Source organism: Dromaius novaehollandiae, chromosome Z (genome assembly GCF_036370855.1).
Source record: "Dromaius novaehollandiae isolate bDroNov1 chromosome Z, bDroNov1.hap1, whole genome shotgun sequence".
In the NCBI taxonomy this organism is placed as follows: domain Eukaryota; kingdom Metazoa; phylum Chordata; class Aves; order Casuariiformes; family Dromaiidae; genus Dromaius; species Dromaius novaehollandiae.
The window spans coordinates 72,852,296-72,868,378 of NC_088132.1; the positions used below are offsets into that span (position 1 = coordinate 72,852,296).

General features: G+C 47.1%; 1 protein-coding gene across 1 annotated transcript in view; it reads left to right on the forward strand.

Annotated features, from left to right (window-relative positions):
* Nucleotides 1-15,097, forward strand: part of LOC135325002 (myosin-IIIb-like) — a 26,111-nt gene extending 11,014 nt beyond the window's left edge. The window contains exons 13-30 of the mRNA XM_064502287.1: nucleotides 48-113; nucleotides 441-554; nucleotides 1,631-1,742; nucleotides 3,307-3,353; nucleotides 3,590-3,655; nucleotides 3,954-4,073; nucleotides 4,979-5,064; nucleotides 5,305-5,352; nucleotides 6,933-6,980; nucleotides 7,169-7,260; nucleotides 8,216-8,347; nucleotides 8,926-9,044; nucleotides 9,369-9,568; nucleotides 11,583-11,672; nucleotides 12,381-12,546; nucleotides 12,858-13,166; nucleotides 13,490-13,572; nucleotides 14,735-15,097. Of these exons, the coding sequence (XP_064358357.1) occupies nucleotides 48-113; nucleotides 441-554; nucleotides 1,631-1,742; nucleotides 3,307-3,353; nucleotides 3,590-3,655; nucleotides 3,954-4,073; nucleotides 4,979-5,064; nucleotides 5,305-5,352; nucleotides 6,933-6,980; nucleotides 7,169-7,260; nucleotides 8,216-8,347; nucleotides 8,926-9,044; nucleotides 9,369-9,568; nucleotides 11,583-11,672; nucleotides 12,381-12,546; nucleotides 12,858-13,166; nucleotides 13,490-13,549 (1,875 nt within the window). The 3' untranslated portion in view covers nucleotides 13,550-13,572; nucleotides 14,735-15,097. The remainder of the gene's footprint in view (nucleotides 1-47; nucleotides 114-440; nucleotides 555-1,630; nucleotides 1,743-3,306; nucleotides 3,354-3,589; nucleotides 3,656-3,953; nucleotides 4,074-4,978; nucleotides 5,065-5,304; nucleotides 5,353-6,932; nucleotides 6,981-7,168; nucleotides 7,261-8,215; nucleotides 8,348-8,925; nucleotides 9,045-9,368; nucleotides 9,569-11,582; nucleotides 11,673-12,380; nucleotides 12,547-12,857; nucleotides 13,167-13,489; nucleotides 13,573-14,734) is intronic.
* Nucleotides 15,098-16,083: the final 986 nt, after the last annotated feature.

Consider the following 16,083-nt stretch of genomic DNA (forward strand, 5'->3'; position numbering starts at 1 on the left):
GCCCTGTACTGCTTTAGTTATATCTAACGACTCTCCTTTCCTTGCAGGATCTGCTCTTGGCCAAGCCATTTGGGCTGCTGTCCCTTCTGGATGAGCAGAGTGCATTCCCTCAGGTATGGGTGAGATAGGAGACAGAGAAAATGGTGTGGAGAATGTGGCAATGAATATCTGTGCTGCAGAGAGACCTCTAATGTTGGAGTGTGACTATAAAAAGCAGGATAACCAGAGGTGTTCCCATGTGGGGATGATGGGACAGGACAGCCAGATCAAGGACAGTCCAATGATTTGAGCATCCCTGCAGAGAGTCAAATAAGCTCAAGTACAGTCAGAAATTATAGCGTGGTCAAGGCCACTTCTAGCACTTTGTTTTACTTCTGTGTGCTCTGATCAGGACTATGTTGCAGCTTTATAGTTTGATTATGAAAGCTGTTTTTTTGCAGGGAACTGATAAAACATTTGTGGATAAACTGAGCAGCAGCTTTAAGGGGAATTTGCACTTCCAGCCGGGCCGGGGCCGTGTTTTGGGCTTCAGCATCATTCACTATGCTGGGAATGTAAGTACAGTTTTCAGGAAGTATGCTTTGGAATGTATGTAGGGGAGAAAAATGTGTTGCTTGACAAATAAGGCTTTGAAGTTAAGCAGTATATGGTCCCACGGGAGTGATGTGTTTCCTGGGAGCTGCCTTCTAGGGTAAATGGAGCTCTTTAGAAAGTATAGGAGGAGAGATGACTCCTGAAGAAAATGTGGCTTCTCTGGGAAGCATAAGGTTTTAGAGGTATTTATGTTATACCTGTCATCACTGTTTGGGAGCACTGGTCTTAAAATAGTCCTTCATAAAGTGAAAGCCCTGTAGGCGAAACTAGTGGCTTATGTTTAGCTGTCAGAGTCCAGTGTATAAAAGTCACTAATTTATTGCAAGCACGAGGAACCCGGTCAGAGCAGCTAGATCATCAACATTTTGAAAATGAGGGCACTTATTTATATATTTAAATATGAAAGCATCTTGATTTAGGGCTATTGTATATAACTTTACTGCCACCAGCTGTGAATGCATTGGCCCAAATATATTGAATTGATTGGAATTAATTTTTGTAGCAGGAGCAGATGAAGGTGGGGTCATTGTAGTATGCAATTTAGTAGTCTAATTCCACAACTGTTGACTACATTATTCATTATGACGTCCATTATTATAAAAGATTAACACTTAACATAGAAAGGAGAATGGCAGGCTGGAGGTGAGAAAGGAAGGGAGCAGGAGAAAGAAGGGGATGCATGGCATCAGGCAGAATGGAAGCCTTTTCAGAGGCAAAAGAGAGAGCAAGGAGAAAAGACAGTGAAGCATAAACCAAAAGTAAATGAAACATCATCATCATGAAGGAATGCAGGACAAGAAAAGGTGAATGTCTCAGTGTTATGCTGCAGTCCTGTAGTTCTAGTGCCTCAGCGCCATCCTCTTGGTTTTGTTGCTCAGGATGTGCTTCTGAAGGGAGTGTATATGCATTTACAGAATTCTTGTGCAGGCCGGTATACATTCAGATTAACAGTTGCTCCTGGCACACTCTTGAGGTGGCTTTTGGGGCCAACCTGCAAGTGCTGCTGGCCTTACTGACTTGCTGCACTTTCCCCTAGGTACAATATACTGCTGGTGGCTTTCTAGAGAAGAACAGAGACACCTTGCCAGCCAATGTTCGTGGACTCTTCATCAACAGTGTCACCCCTTTGCTCAGTGTGCTCTTCACAGGCAAGTCCCTCTATTGTGATGGGGCATCCCACATTAATCAGGGCCCTCCTTGGCAAGAGCAAAGTGTGGGAATGAGGCTTGTGTGCCATGAATGTGCTCCAGAGCTGGCAGCCTCAGAGAGGTTCTGGGAAGGCTGCTGCCTGGGGTGAGGCTTCTGACATATACAGAGCTGTCTGAGCTATTCCGTTCCCCTTGGTACATATGCCTGATAGCAGCAATACCCCTCAGGAGTGCCCTCACATTGTTCCTCCTGTGGAATTGAAGCACCCCTCCATATGGCATAGTTCTGAGATCACAATCCTGACCTTCTTTACAGATGCTAGTTACAGCAGAGGCTGCTCTTTCCAGGGGGCAGATTTTGTTGAGTGTTGTCTTGAAGCAGGACGTTAGTTTTCCCATCAGCAAAACCTGCTGGAATCTCTCCAGGAGATCTGTTGCTCACTATCTGACAGCCTGACCATGGCTGGAAAGCAAGGCACGTTTTTTCCTGTTCCAGAGAATTAGCTACTACCTAGATGTCTGTCTTCAGATCAGATGGCCCATCTTCTCCAGGGGCCGTGCAGGACTATCTCCACTGGCCATTCCATATGCTCTATTCTTGTCTAGAAATGAAGCTGGACAAAGCATAGCACCAAAGAGTTCACAGTGTAAATAGAGTGTATTAGAGACACAAGCAATGAGTGCAGAGATGATCCTTTTGAACTTATTTCATTTTCCAGGGACAGCCTTAGATTAAAAAAAAACCCTGCAGTCAGATGCATTATTTCTCCCCTTTCCCTATACTCCCTCACAGTCTCCAAAGCTTCTGTGAAAGTAAAGGTTTAAAAAAAAAAAAAATCAGGTGAATGCTTCCTTGGAATTTGGCTAGTTGAACACAGTGTTCTTGGTGCAGATTTTTTTTTTTCTTGTTCAGCGTAAGCAGCTATCTGGAATTTACAGGTGACTGATAAATTTCATTTCCAGTCTCCATTATGTTTTGCAGTTCTTCTGCTTATGTTTCACAAATGTCTGTCTTTGTTGCTTCTTCCACACTGCTACTGAAGATATTTAGTCTAGTCCCAACTCTTTATAAGTTCATAAACAGCAGGTATAAACTATTCTCAGTGCAGATGACACTGTTGCATCAAGGGTGTGCAAGACTCTCATTAATCGTCCATTAAACTCAATTTTCCTGAATTTTTCATCTTGTTGCTGAATTATTTTTAAGTTATTTCCCTTCATATAATCTCCCGTGTTGACTGTTATGGGTGAGGTTTCTGTTTGCTATCTATACTTCTCTCCTGTGTTGTCAGACCTCCCCTGTTGATGGTATTTCTTTTGAAGGTTGTTAAGGGTGGTTCAGTAACCTGATTGCCTTGTCTTTTCAGTGGCAGAAAGTAGTATTGCCTGGATTGTCTGCTTTATATAGCTGAATGTTCTTCTCCTCTTCTTTAGCTCTTTCCTTGTGTTTTCCTCTCTGTGATTCAGCTGTGGGTAGATGTGCATGTGAAGTGAGGTTTGAATGTTTAGGTATGGTTGATTGTAGGTAAGGGTACAAAATTAATTATTGTCTTTGTTTTTCCAGCCACTATCTCCAGGACAGGGACACTGATGCCTCATGTTAAAGCCAAGGTATTGTACTTCTGGTCCACACGGCAATTGATAATTGGTGGCACAGTTCCTGATATTTGTGACTGAAGAAGCAGACTGAAAATGAGAGCAGGCAGCTCTTCAATAATTTCTATTGCCATGTTTTAATTGCCTTCCCTTCCCTGAAATCCATTCTCTCTCCTTTTAGCTGTCTGCTTCCTGGCAGAGTAATCAGGATCCTCTTCCATGAGTAATCCTTTTTTATGGTCTGGTTTCAGGTCATACCGGGAGCAGATGACAAGTTCAACAGCACACGAAAGCAGTCAGTGGGAGCTCAGTTCCGGGTAAAGTACTGATGCCTGCAGTGCCCCTGCACTTGATGTGTGCAGGATATTCTTGAGAGCTTCCAGGCTGCTACACATAGTAAAGCTTCCAACATATGGACTGGGGCTTTTCTGGGTGCCAAGGACAGCTGATCATGGTAGGAGTGACCTGGCTGTCATCAGAGCCTGGGCAGTTGATGTTACAAGAGCCTGAATTGGTGGGGTGGGAAGGCAGTTCTCATGTGCAGGATAATGCACTCGGAGGAGTCTGGTAATGCTTTGGCTTCCTGGGCTGTTGATCTTTCTCTGCCCTTACCAGCATTCCCTGATGGTGCTCATGGAGCGGATGTATTCTGCCAACCCGCACTTTGTGCGCTGTATAAAGCCCAACAGCCAGAAGGAGCCAGGTGTGGTGGACAACCAGGTGGTGCTGCAGCAGGTGAGGAAAAAGCAGTTTTCTTTACAGGTGCTTCAACTAAGCCTTGGTGGGAAGTGGATCTAAGGCAGGGAAGTGCATACTCCACTGTAAGACCATGGTGATGGCTGAAAGCTGGCTGGTCTGAATGAAGGCCCCTTGCAGAGAAAAGAGTAGAACACACTTTATGCATGCAAAGGTTCTAGGTGCTTGCTTGTCTTCGTGACACAGATTGCTAGGTCCAGGTTCTGCATTCCCCATTCTCTCCCATTTCTTTTTTTGTGAATGCAACGAGATCTACTTGTCAGGTACCAGGATTCATCTTTGTAGCTCCTGGATGAGGACTGGAACAGACAGTACTTCTCCAGGAAAAACAGTGCTTCTCAGAGGAAGCTGTTCTCACCTATGAACCAGGACAACTGAATAGGAGCCGAGATGGATTTCTTTGAATAATGTGCTGTATGACTGTCCTTGGATGTTGTGTCTGGTCTGAGGTCCAGGCACGTTAGAGAATTTTGAAAATGTTCAGAAGCATTCAGAAAGCTCTGTGGTCTATTTAATATACATAAGAAAGGATAGGATTAAGTGGGAAGTTGATCTGGTGCCTAGGAGTACCTCTGTGTACAGATTTGGAAGTGGAAGGCTATCCTCTAAGAGACAGAAGTAAAGCAATACCATGGCTAGAAAGTGAAAGCCATTTTAGTTGTTTTTTGTGTTCTAACTTTTAACTGAGAGTAGTTAATCGTAAGAGTTGCAGGATTTGGTAAATTCAGTCTTTAACCAAGGAAACAAAAGCTTTCATTTGAACTAGGGAGGTTTGGGACTGCATTAAGGAGTTTCTGTCTGCAGAGGGAAAAACTGATATCCTAATGACCTGTTCTGGCCTGTATCTGTTTGTTTCTCTGATCCTCTTTATGCTGCTGCTTCAGCTCCGGTACAATGGACTGCTGGAGACCATCCGGATCCGACGAGATGGTTTCTCCTGGAGACCCTCATTTGAGGAATTTGCTGAAAGGTTTGTTAAACCTTTAGAAAGTACCATGTTAAATATTGTCAGGGAAGTGACCCTGGTAACTGGATATGGGCAGAGAGTAAAATTATCTTTAAAGTTCACATGCCTGAGACTATAGGGTTGTTTGCTATGGAAGACTGAGTGAGAAAGGCACTGATTTATTGTTGTTTGCTGTGAGAGTGACATGGATCAGCACATCAAGGATATGACTCTTACCTTACTGAATTGATTTGTTTTTGACAGATATGGAATTCTTCTAGTTAAACCAGATGTCTCTCTCACAAAAGAAAGGTAGGAACCCTGCTTCTATCATGTGCAATCCAGTTTTAGTCCATTTTGTTCTTCAGAAACTTTTGTTCTCAGGATAGCATAGCAAACTGAGTAAAAGGAACAAAGTGAGGATTTTTTTTGTGCTGATGGGGGCTATATATTCCTAGACAAACATAGTTAGGATTTTATAAGTCATTTAGTACAATGATGAATGAGATCTTTTGTGGATTGCTTTATATATAGCCTTTCTATCCTGTGGAAGGAGACGTGGTAAATGGACTTGATTTCTGGGGTTAAGGTAAGGTCAGGTTGTCCACTGTACTCAGTGGGACATGAACTCAGTGCAGCCTCCTGCTGCCCTTCCAGGTTCTTCCCTGATGATCTGAGAAGAATAAGTTGAAGACAGGGTTGACTAAGCAGCCAGCACTGACTGTCTCCCAAGCTAGAGAGCGTATGTCTCTGGTCCAAGAACTTTTTGTGTGCCAACATACTTGCAGCACCTGGTTGTTTGTTCCTTCCACAACTTTTAAAATGTAAATGTCTCTCCAGCTCTACAGTCTGATCCTGTCAGCTTTCTCCTTCCAGTGTCTAGTGCAGCAACTCCCCATCTCCTTCTCTCCTTCACTGTTCCAGTCCCTCCTTCCTGCCACAGTGAGTTGTGACTGATTGTGAGAATGAAGCATGTAAGGCAGCCAGCTGATATATATATATATTTTTTTTTTTCTTCTAAGAAAAGGATTTGAATGTTCTTCTGGAAAAGCTCTCTCCTGGGAGCAGCTCCTCCAGCCCTCACAGAGAGATTCCTTGAAATTTCTGACGATATTGAATTGATAAGGATTGCAAACCCAAGTGAGGTCAAGAGAGGGTCTTATAGGTGAGAGAGATGACGGTAGACAGGCAGCACCACGTATTTCCAGACATGAAAATCATAGGATGCATTTGGGAAAAAAGTAACCTGGCATATATGTTCTGGCACAGCAGAATTTGGCTGAGAGAAAAGGAAAACCAATTCTGTTTTGCTATGCAGGTTGCTGTTAAAAAGTGCCATTATGGCTTTATGGTCTGGATTTGCAGGCAGAGGGAGGAGGTTGTCTTTGTGATGTACCTGGAGTTTTGCTTCCAGGTCTAAGTATTGTGGGAGGTACAAATGTTGGGAAAGTAGAGAATATTTTCAGATGACCCAGCTTTTATTACTAGAGCCTGCAAAATGAAATCAGAATTGGAAAACTAGCTTTTTGCAGGGAATATCACCATACAGATCCTGCAACTTGCGTGCTCCAGAGAGTTCAGAAACTAAATGAACGAAAGCCACCTCTGGGAATAGGTTATGCCCTGCAGAATTGCCTTCCAAGAAGCTGAAGGGAGTCAGTCTCTAGGAACCCCTTTGCTGACAGTCCCCAGTGTGATTTTCTCCTAGCTGTACCTCAAGGAGCTCTACAGATTGCGAGCCAGTTACTGAATGTGATCGGGTGACAGTGGACAAAGAATGTAACACAGAACTTTTGAGGCACTTTCTTCTCCTTTATACACCTAAATCCACTGGCTGCATAGTGTTCGCTTTGGGTGGAAAATGAATTTTGCACTTTTTTCATCTCTTTCAGCTGTTTGGAGATACTGCAAAGTACAGAGCTGACAGGCTGGATATGTGGGTAGGTGTGAATTGCTGTCGCAGGGAATGGGGGGCCTGAACTGCAGAGACTTTATCCATGTAGACTGTTATCTGGCTCCCTTCAGGGAGAACGCTATGGCTGTATGAAGGGCCTGTTCAAAGGATGATGGGATGCAAGTTCAGACAAACAGTGTTTCTCAGTGGTTCTTTCTCTCCCCAACCTCACAGAAAGTCACGACTTTTCTTTAAATACTGGCACCAGGATCAGCTGGCAAAGTGTGTGGAGCGACTGGAAAGAGCAGCAGTTGTCATACAGAAAGGTGAGCGCTGGGGCAGGAGAGCCCCTCAACTCTGATCTCACACCAGGGAGCAAGGGCTGCCTTGTGAGTGGTGTTAAGCTGAGGAGACTCTCTCAAGTAGATGAGAGAGAAGCAGATCTCATTCCTACTTTCAGAGACAGGCAGAAGGGTGTGATATATATATTTTTTTCTGAGTAGTCTATGCCTTGGCAGCCTGTTTCTACAGAGCAGGGCACTGTGGACAATCTGGTACTTCCCTCTGCACAGGCCCCTAGGGCAACCAGGGGGAGGAGGCTTCCACCCAGCCTGGTCTCTTTCTGCTGTATTTCTCTTCTGTATGGGTTGTTGCACTGTGCCCACTGCTGAAGCATCTGAGAAGCTTCCAGTGTGTGCCAGACAGTACAACAAACATCAGACTGTCACATGCTGTTCCATGTTCTCATCTGTTGGAAAGATGTGTGGGTAGTGTCCTTAGGGGAAGGAGATAGTACTGCTTCAATTCATGGGCTTTAATACCTGATGAAGTAAGCAGGATAATGTAATGTTTGTAATGCTGTTGGTGAACCCTGTGATGGCTGCTTATGGGAAAGGTCATCTCACAGACTAGTATCAAGGAAATCCTGACTCCTACACAGCTGAGCTCTGCTTTTACTCAATAATGTCCCAAAGGAGATAAATGGTTAACAGTGACCCTTGTGTGATATTTTGTTCTTTAGGTATCTTGTGCCTTGGCATTAGAGATGAGAGCTCAGGTCTGTGATTTTATTTTTAAAATCTGTGATCAGACAGGTCAAAGAGTTAGAAAACAGTTCTGACATGGTTCGGACTGCATGTTAGCAGCAGAGAGCCTGCACTGCTCTGTATTAATGGAGTTAAGTGTTGAAGGCTTTGCACAGGGCAAAGGCATATCCCTTCCACTAGGGAGTGACAAGGCATGATTAGCACTTTTTTCTAGCCACAGCTTTTCTTTTAACAGCTTTCAGGGGATTCAGCTGCAGGAAGACATACCTGAAACTGATGGCTGAGCTGAGAGCTCAGGCACTACGGCTACAGGAGGAGGCAGAAAGAGAGAGAAGCCGGCAGCTGGAGATAGAAGCAGAAGCCCAAAGTGAGTTGCTCCCACTCCCACTGTGCTAGTGTGTGGCCGCTTATGTGATGATCACTTCAAAGTGCTCTAAGTTGCTGGTGATGGTGGCATGTCCTTGGTTCTCACGGGGCTGAGGGCTCCACTAATGTGGTCCATTTGAAAGTGAGGTTTTCTCTGTGAGGAACAGAAAGAGAGTGATGGAGGTCATTTACCTGGCTGTGCTGGGAGGAATGCCAGGCTGTGCCTTTCCCATCTGCTCAGTGGGAGAGAGTTTTGTATCGTGCTTTGTGATTTTGTGTAGCTTCTCCTTGCGGCATGTGGAGTGGAAGTTGACAGTGGATTTGAGGCCATGTTCTTTGTCTCTTTTGCTGCTTCCCACACTCAGGAGCCTGGCTGAGGAGAGATGGGGAAGGACTGAGCTCCAGACTTATCTTTTTGATGATCCCTCTTCCTGCTGCTGCTATAGCGTGTGCTGGAGAGGCAGAATATTTCCCGTCCTCCATGGATGACAGCATTCCTGTTCCTATGCTGGGCATATGGAGGACAGATCCCATGGATCTCGGATCCCAGATTTCATCTACCTGTTCCTCTCGTTGCAGAAAGAATCTCCTTGCCAGTCCCTGTGCCACGAAAGAGACGCCCTCAGCCTTGTCCCCGTCCTGCATCTGATATGCCACCACAGCCACCAGTCCCACGGCCACGCAGCAAACTCACAGAGGTAGTGATATTAGCTCTGTCTGGGGTCACACAGCCATGTGTGCAGTTTCCCTGCTCCTTCCACCTTCTGCATATGCATATTCTCTTGCATGTCGTCACAGGAGAACACTGTCTTTCTCTTTATCGGAGATGGGAGCACCTTTTCCTAGTGTGGTTGGTGAAAAAACTTGGTCAGTGCCTTTGAGGAACTGAAAGCAGAGTCTGATGGTGGTGATCTTGTCCTAACTGCAGGGACTCAGGAATGGGATCTACCAAAATGATCTCTTCAAGGGGCCTTGCCTCTGACCTTGCTTTCATGCCCACTTTCCCTTGTCCCCATTTTCAGTCCACTCCTTTTGATAATTTCCTGCACCCTTCTGGGCCTCGTCCCATTCTGGGGACAGAGGAACAGACTGAAGAAGAGGCAAAAATGAGGAAACTCAAGAGAGGAGCAACTCTCCGTTGGTTCAGAGAGACGCAGGCCCAGAAGGTCATGCAGGACGATGGGGCCTTTCCAACCTGGCTGCATGGGATGATCAGCCGGAGGTGAGTATGCTGGTGACAGACACACTGGCCGCAGCTGGGGCTGGGGCAAACAGGCAGAAGCTGCAGCATCCTTAGGAAGAGAGGTTGGAGGCCCGTGGATTTGCCTCTGTAAAGAAACCGAGGATGTGCAGGACTTTTCCCTTCTAGGTTGTGAGCTTCAAACCACTAGAGGGAGCTTTGGAGCTCCTTGCCACAGAAGAAGAATGCTGAAACTTTACATGGGCCCAAGGAAAGGCTGTGCAGGCTCATGGAAAAGAAATCTGCTGTGGGTTCTTAAATACAGAACCTGTGCAGGGAAGGGAGGCTGGGAAAGTACTTGAAGGGGAAATACCCATAAATGTTTATGCTGTTCTGGACCATTTGCAGAGATGTGATATGGGAGGAAGGTGGACTTGTGGACAGACTCATTATGGCTGTTCTCACATTTCTCAGTTGTGGTTCTTACAGCAGAGGAATGCAGAATTCAATATATATTTATTAAAAAGACTATTTAGAGGGGCTTTCGTGAGTATCCAATGGCAAAATTCGCAAAGCCCCCAGGTATGGGAGGAGGCAGGGTTTTGTGGATACCTCTGCCCATCTAAGGAGAGTGTAGCGTAGGTGGAATTTACACCTCCTAGGCTGGGAGAGACGTCCACAAAACCTGGTCTTCCTGTGGAGGCATTTAAGGGATTGTGAATTCCCAAGCTTTTTTTGGCAAAACCTTTATTTAAATGCCTGAAATTATGCTACTGTGTATGCCTCTCACATTACTCTCTTGGCTGAGCTAAACACTTTTTCTTTCCAAGCAGTGTGACAAGCAGTGAAATGCTGATTACGCCAGTGATCAGATAGCAGCAAGATAGTGAGGTTAGCAGGTAGATGCCAAAGTTTCTAGCTCAGTTTCCCTTGCATACAAATTAATTTATGGTGTTGCATGCCTGCTAACTGCCATTCCCCCCCCTTATTTAGGGGGACTTGTGTGTGGGCATTACTGCCAAATGTGCCTCTCATTCAAACATCCTTATCATCTTATTCCAGTTTGCAACTTTTTTTCTGTTAAAGCTGCAGGTCTCCTTTGGTCTTATCAAATCACAAGTTGCTGGGTTTTATTAGCTTGTCAGTGTGAGCATTACTCAGAGACTTTACACAGTGTGTTAGCTTAGTACAGCGCTGACAGCTACATTATTTTTAAGGTAATTAACAAGGCCCCAACCTGCATCAGTGCTTTTGTCCATGGATGCAAGGATGCTTGAGGAAAAGCTAGTGCCCGTGAGACAAAACTTTGAATTAAAATATAGGCTAGAGATGAGCACTTCACAGTGAAGGAAACAGCAGGTTCTCTGCCTGCAGATCCTTCCCAAAGACACATTGAGGTTTTAAGTACTTTTAAAGTGGTGCTTCATGCCACTGGATTTAAGTCCCACTGTAGCAGAGTCAGTTTAGCCTCATGTAATAGAGTAGGAAGAGCAATCCCAGCTTGCACTTGTGATATGCAGTTGCGTTTAGTCTGGAGCAAGGCACATGACAAGCACAATGCAGTGCTTTGTTGGGCAAAAAGGGGGAAGACCTCTTTACAGGAGGGAAGTTTGGGGAACCAGAGTGGCGTAGCCAAAGCTGGCTTTTTTCCAAGGCACTGGGCTTACCTCATGCTGAGCACCACTAATCCGTAGCCTTCTGACTTCTTCCAGCAGCCCCAGAGCCTGGGAAATGCGCATGTGCTCAGTCTTCTCATCTCAGCCATGCTTTGTCATGTGCTCTGTGCTGGAAGGTGGCTGTTGCTACTGCACTAGACTGCTGGAGCAGGTTTGGAGCAGCTCTGCTTGGAAAAGCTTTGGCTGAGAGTATTGCACCATGTCAGCATGTTTATGCCTCCCTGCACTAGCAAGCCTGAGCCTGGAAACCTCTAGCTGGGAACACAGTGGGCAGATACTGGCTTCCCTGTGGACTGGGACCACTACCGTGGTTGCAAGATTGGGAATCCCTGCATAGAGACAGCTGCTCACTGTCCTCTGAAAAACTTTCTTGTTTCCAGGGAAGCTGAAAACTTGCTGATTGACAAGCCTTTGGGCTGCTTCCTTGTTCGCATCAGCCAGAGCCGACCAGGCTACACCCTGACATACAGGTAATGAGCCTTGCAGAGAAGGAAGAAGAAAAATCCTGAACTGAGCTACGTATGGCTGGAATAGTTAACTTTCTCCACAGAGTAGTCTACTGAGCCTGATGCTTAGTCTCTTCTGTGGTGGGGTGCCTCAAACACACTTTGGAATAGCAAACAGGACACTGCAGAGTCTGTCTCTTGCCAAATACTAGATCAGTTTGTGAGTGGGTTGGTGCGACTCTGAGGCTTGGAGGGTGCAGGTACTGCTTGGGGTGTGGTAAATGGCTGTGTGGGCCATCCAGGCTGGAAGAAGCATCCACTGGGGCCTGAGGAGATGTGATATAGCACAGGGCATTATTCTAGAGAAGAGCCTGAGAAGTAATCAGAGTATGCTGGAGAAGCATACAGCATCAGGCAAAAGGTAGGGCAGAGTGGTAATGTGGACAACAGGCCTGGGAGGTGGTTCAGGCTGCTGGGGTTTGGATCTGGGTACCTGGGTTTTCTTTTGTGCTCCGGTTGCTGAATTTGGGGAAATTAATGCTCCTCCAGCACCTGTTAGCACAGTGTGCTAACAGTCCAGCATGGAGGATCTCCTGCATCTTTGCAATATTTGGTACTGTGGCTCTTGATCACATCTGGGCCTCTCGAGACAAGTACAGAAAGCAACGACTGGGTCCTGGAGAGAAGCTGTGGCCTCGTGTCATGATTATTTCTGTCTGTCTCTCTCCCCAGGGGTGAAGGCCGCTGCAGACACTACATGATCGAGATGCAGCCCAATGCACGCTATGTAATTCTGGGTGAAGACCGGGCTCATACCTCACTCACTGAACTGGTTCGGTATCACCAAACTGTGGGCATCCAGCCCTTCATGGAAACGCTGACCATTCCCTGTGGGCAGGTGAGTGCTGAAGATCTGCAGCAGGAAAAGGGGCTGAGGCATGGACTGTGCCTTGAGCAGATATAGTCACTTTGGCAATATCTCTGCTTTGTGTTTCCATTGTGGGAGTCCTGTATTGGCTAAGCAGCCTGGCTTCTTCTGCATGTACCAGGGAAGTCTAGTAGATGGGCATTGGGGTTTCCTGGGATGGATGATATGGCCTGCTCTATGCTTGTCAGTAATCATAGCTGGGTATCGCTCTTAGCCATGCTGTTGGGGGTATGTAGAGGATCTGTAGTGACCACTGCTGAATCCACTCTTCTCACCCTCAGAAAAGCAGTGGTAGTTTGGATTATGAAGACCTGGAGTGCCTCACGCTGGCTCCATCTGCAGCTGAGGAGGAGACCCCTCCAGGGGAGCAGGCTTGCCGCTCTGGACCTCCTGCTGGGAGGCCCATTCTGCAGACAGGAGCAGCCTCAGTTCTCAAGCGCGTGTGGTTCAGGAGGGCCACGAAGTGCCAAGAGCAACGGCGCCTGGATGAGAGCAGGGCAAAGCCAAGCCCAGGAGAGGAGGGAGGCAGCCAGCGGGCGTTCCCTCGCCTTCGCTCCTCCATACGCCTGGCAATGCAGGAAATCCAGCAGGTGAGCAGGGGGCAGCTCCAGCCTTCCGGTGCCTTCCTCTGCCACAGCCATGCCCCCACAGCCACTGTAGGACTCTTAGAGATGCCCTGTTCAGGTACAGGAGGCTTCCAGAAGTGGTGCTTGGTTTCCTGTCTCCTGGATGACAGGTTTTATTTGGTGAGCTTGGCATCAAGGATGTGTTCATTGAATGTGCCAGACTGGGGCAGGCCCTGGGAGAGGATCTCTGGGATTCACAAAGAACAGTCCACAACACAAGGGGCTGTGACATGGCCAGTGACCTAGCCAGTACTTCCCTAACACTGTATCTCTGCTTCCCACTGCAGTTCTCTTCCATTCCCTTGAACAGCTCCTGTACTGAGCTGCAGTCGAGCCCTCAGCATTGAGGACATACAGCCCAAGTGACATGGTAAGCAGAGGAGATGCACAGGAGGCCAGACGGCAACTTCAGCATCCCCAGGAAATGGAGGAGCAAAGGGGCTCTTTCTCCTCCTACATGCCACCTTGGAGAGTCTCCTGGCCATCAACTCCTTAGAAATAGAGCAGGGCAGATGGAAAGCAGCTGCCAGCTTCTATTCCAGGCCTGCAAAGAGATCGGTGGCAGAGAGAGGCCAGGAAAAGTGGGAACAATCCACATAGGGTTGGGTTCCTGACACTCCTGGTGAACATTGTACTTGCAGTACCGCAGCAAAGCTGCTGGAGGGAGCTCGAGTTTGTTAGAGACCACAGTCTGGAGGTCTGAGGCTGGAAGGAACAGGATCGTCAGAAAGTAAATCTACACACTGCATAGTCAGCTGCAATAACTTAAAGTTGTGGAGAGAGGCATGCATCAGAAGGGGATGCTGGGCAGAGAGCCTCACAGCCAGCAAGCTGAAGGCAAGGCTGAGAACATAAGGCAGCAGTCTGAGGACCTTAGACAAGGACTTTAAAGGAGATTATAGCAGCTGGTTAGAGGCTGTAATGCGCTGGGTGGGTTATAGAGGGTATATAGAGGGGCCAGGAAGAGCCTTCTGACACAGCTGGGTAATATCTTATTTGACTGAAGCATCTAGTGGATGTGTAGCTCTCCTTGAGTAGTCAGTGGGCTAAATCAATGTCCTATTCAGTTGCTAAAGCCAGGAAGAAGCAGTAGTGGAGTGTTGTACACTTCTAGAAAAATCTGGATTTGTTGGGTTGGTAGCAGCTGGGAGTAGAGAGGGATCAGAAAAACATGCTGCTGGCTACAGATTTACTTCAGGGTTTGCAGCCCTGCACAGGCATTGCTGAGTTCCCTGTGTCATTCTGCTCCCAGAAATTCATGTTAGACCACTGCTTATTAGCTGCAGCCTGTCTTGTCTTCCCCCGGGTGTCTGACAAAGGCCTCTCCCTGAAGCATTTGACTCAATTGCTTCATTCTTGTGTTTGGTTATTAGTGTACCTGGGAACTCTTTTCTTGTGCCTGAGGTAAGGTAGAAGACAAACAAATTCTGTGAGATCTGCATAAATCATTCCAAGCATGTCATATAGGGATTGCTGAATGAAGCCTTCCTTTTATGTTCTTTACTTCATTGTGTTTGCTGACTTTCTTGCAGGTGAAAATGATTTAGCCCTGTCATCTTCTGGTGCTGCTGAGCCTTGCATAATTGGGTGAACATATCCAGATACATAGCAGCCTTTTTTTCCCTGCACACAGCTGGCCCTGTGCCTTTAGGCAGGACTTCTGCAGGAATGAACCTTCTTCAGCATTCAGCTAGGACTGCAGTACCTGGACCAGACTCATCCTGGCAGAGGGGAGAGCGTGGGGACAATCACACTCTATGCACAGATCCATAGTGCCTGACAATACTTCAGTGTGCCTGGAGACCCATCACCCCACCCTTAATTGTATTAATTGTCACAGACTGGATATCTCCCAACCACATGTTCACTTACAGCTATATGTGCTGATTTCCTAAGTATTTTTCCCTGAGTCTTTTGTTTCTGCTCTGGTCCTGTGTGTCTGCGTCGCCGGGTGCTGGCGGAAGCTGGGCTGGGGAGGCATGGAATGAAACTGGTGTTTCCATTTTGTGCTGAGTGCAGAAGCACTTGACTGGGAGCTGAAAACATTAAGGGATAAGAAAGTCTCTCTGCAGAGGGCATTGCCTGCCCTTGCACCTGTGCCCCGGCTGCGGGGGCACACTGCTCCCCATCCCTTAGCCAGAACTCAAGTCGGGATAGTTGGTGAAACTGTGGTCTCTTCCTATCCTCACAGTATGCCTGAGGGTAGAGGATTTGGGAATATACAGGACCAGGTTACTTGTTATGTACTTTCTGCCTTTTAAAAAGATCACTTTTCCATGAAGTTCTTCCCCTAAGGAGGAGCCCAGGGTTTTCTTTGTTCCTGTTAACCTGCAGTCAGTTCAGGCATGGATTGTAAATGGAGAACAGCTAATAGTTGTGAGAGTAGACAGAGGATCATCTCGGTAATCCAGTAACTGCAGACAGGACTGGACCTGTGAGGAGCTCAAAGCCAAGCTGCCCATGCCTGTGTGAGGGCCAGTGCCTGCCCATGCACTGAGGCAGCCTCATGTTTCAGTTACCATCCAGATGCTGGCACCAAGAGCCTGCCCCTCACATGTGCTTGTTGCAGACTTTCCCCTTTCCAGGCCTCCTGGCAAAGGTTCCCTGCCTGCCTCTGCCGGACCATTAGGATGGGTGACAGCTGAGGCACTGCCACTTGTGACTGTGCCAGGTGACACATGTGCAGCTCTTCCAACTCCCACTGCTTCGGCTTGCCTGCCACGGCCCAGGCGTTTCCAGCCAAGGTCTGTCCTGTGCTGATGCACCCTTCAGTGATGCAGCTGCCACCTGCCACTGCGGCTGGCTCACCAGGGACTAAAGCTGTGTGCTGTTGAGTTTTATCTTGGAAGAAACAGTGCTATTTAGTAAGCAGGTTGCTGCC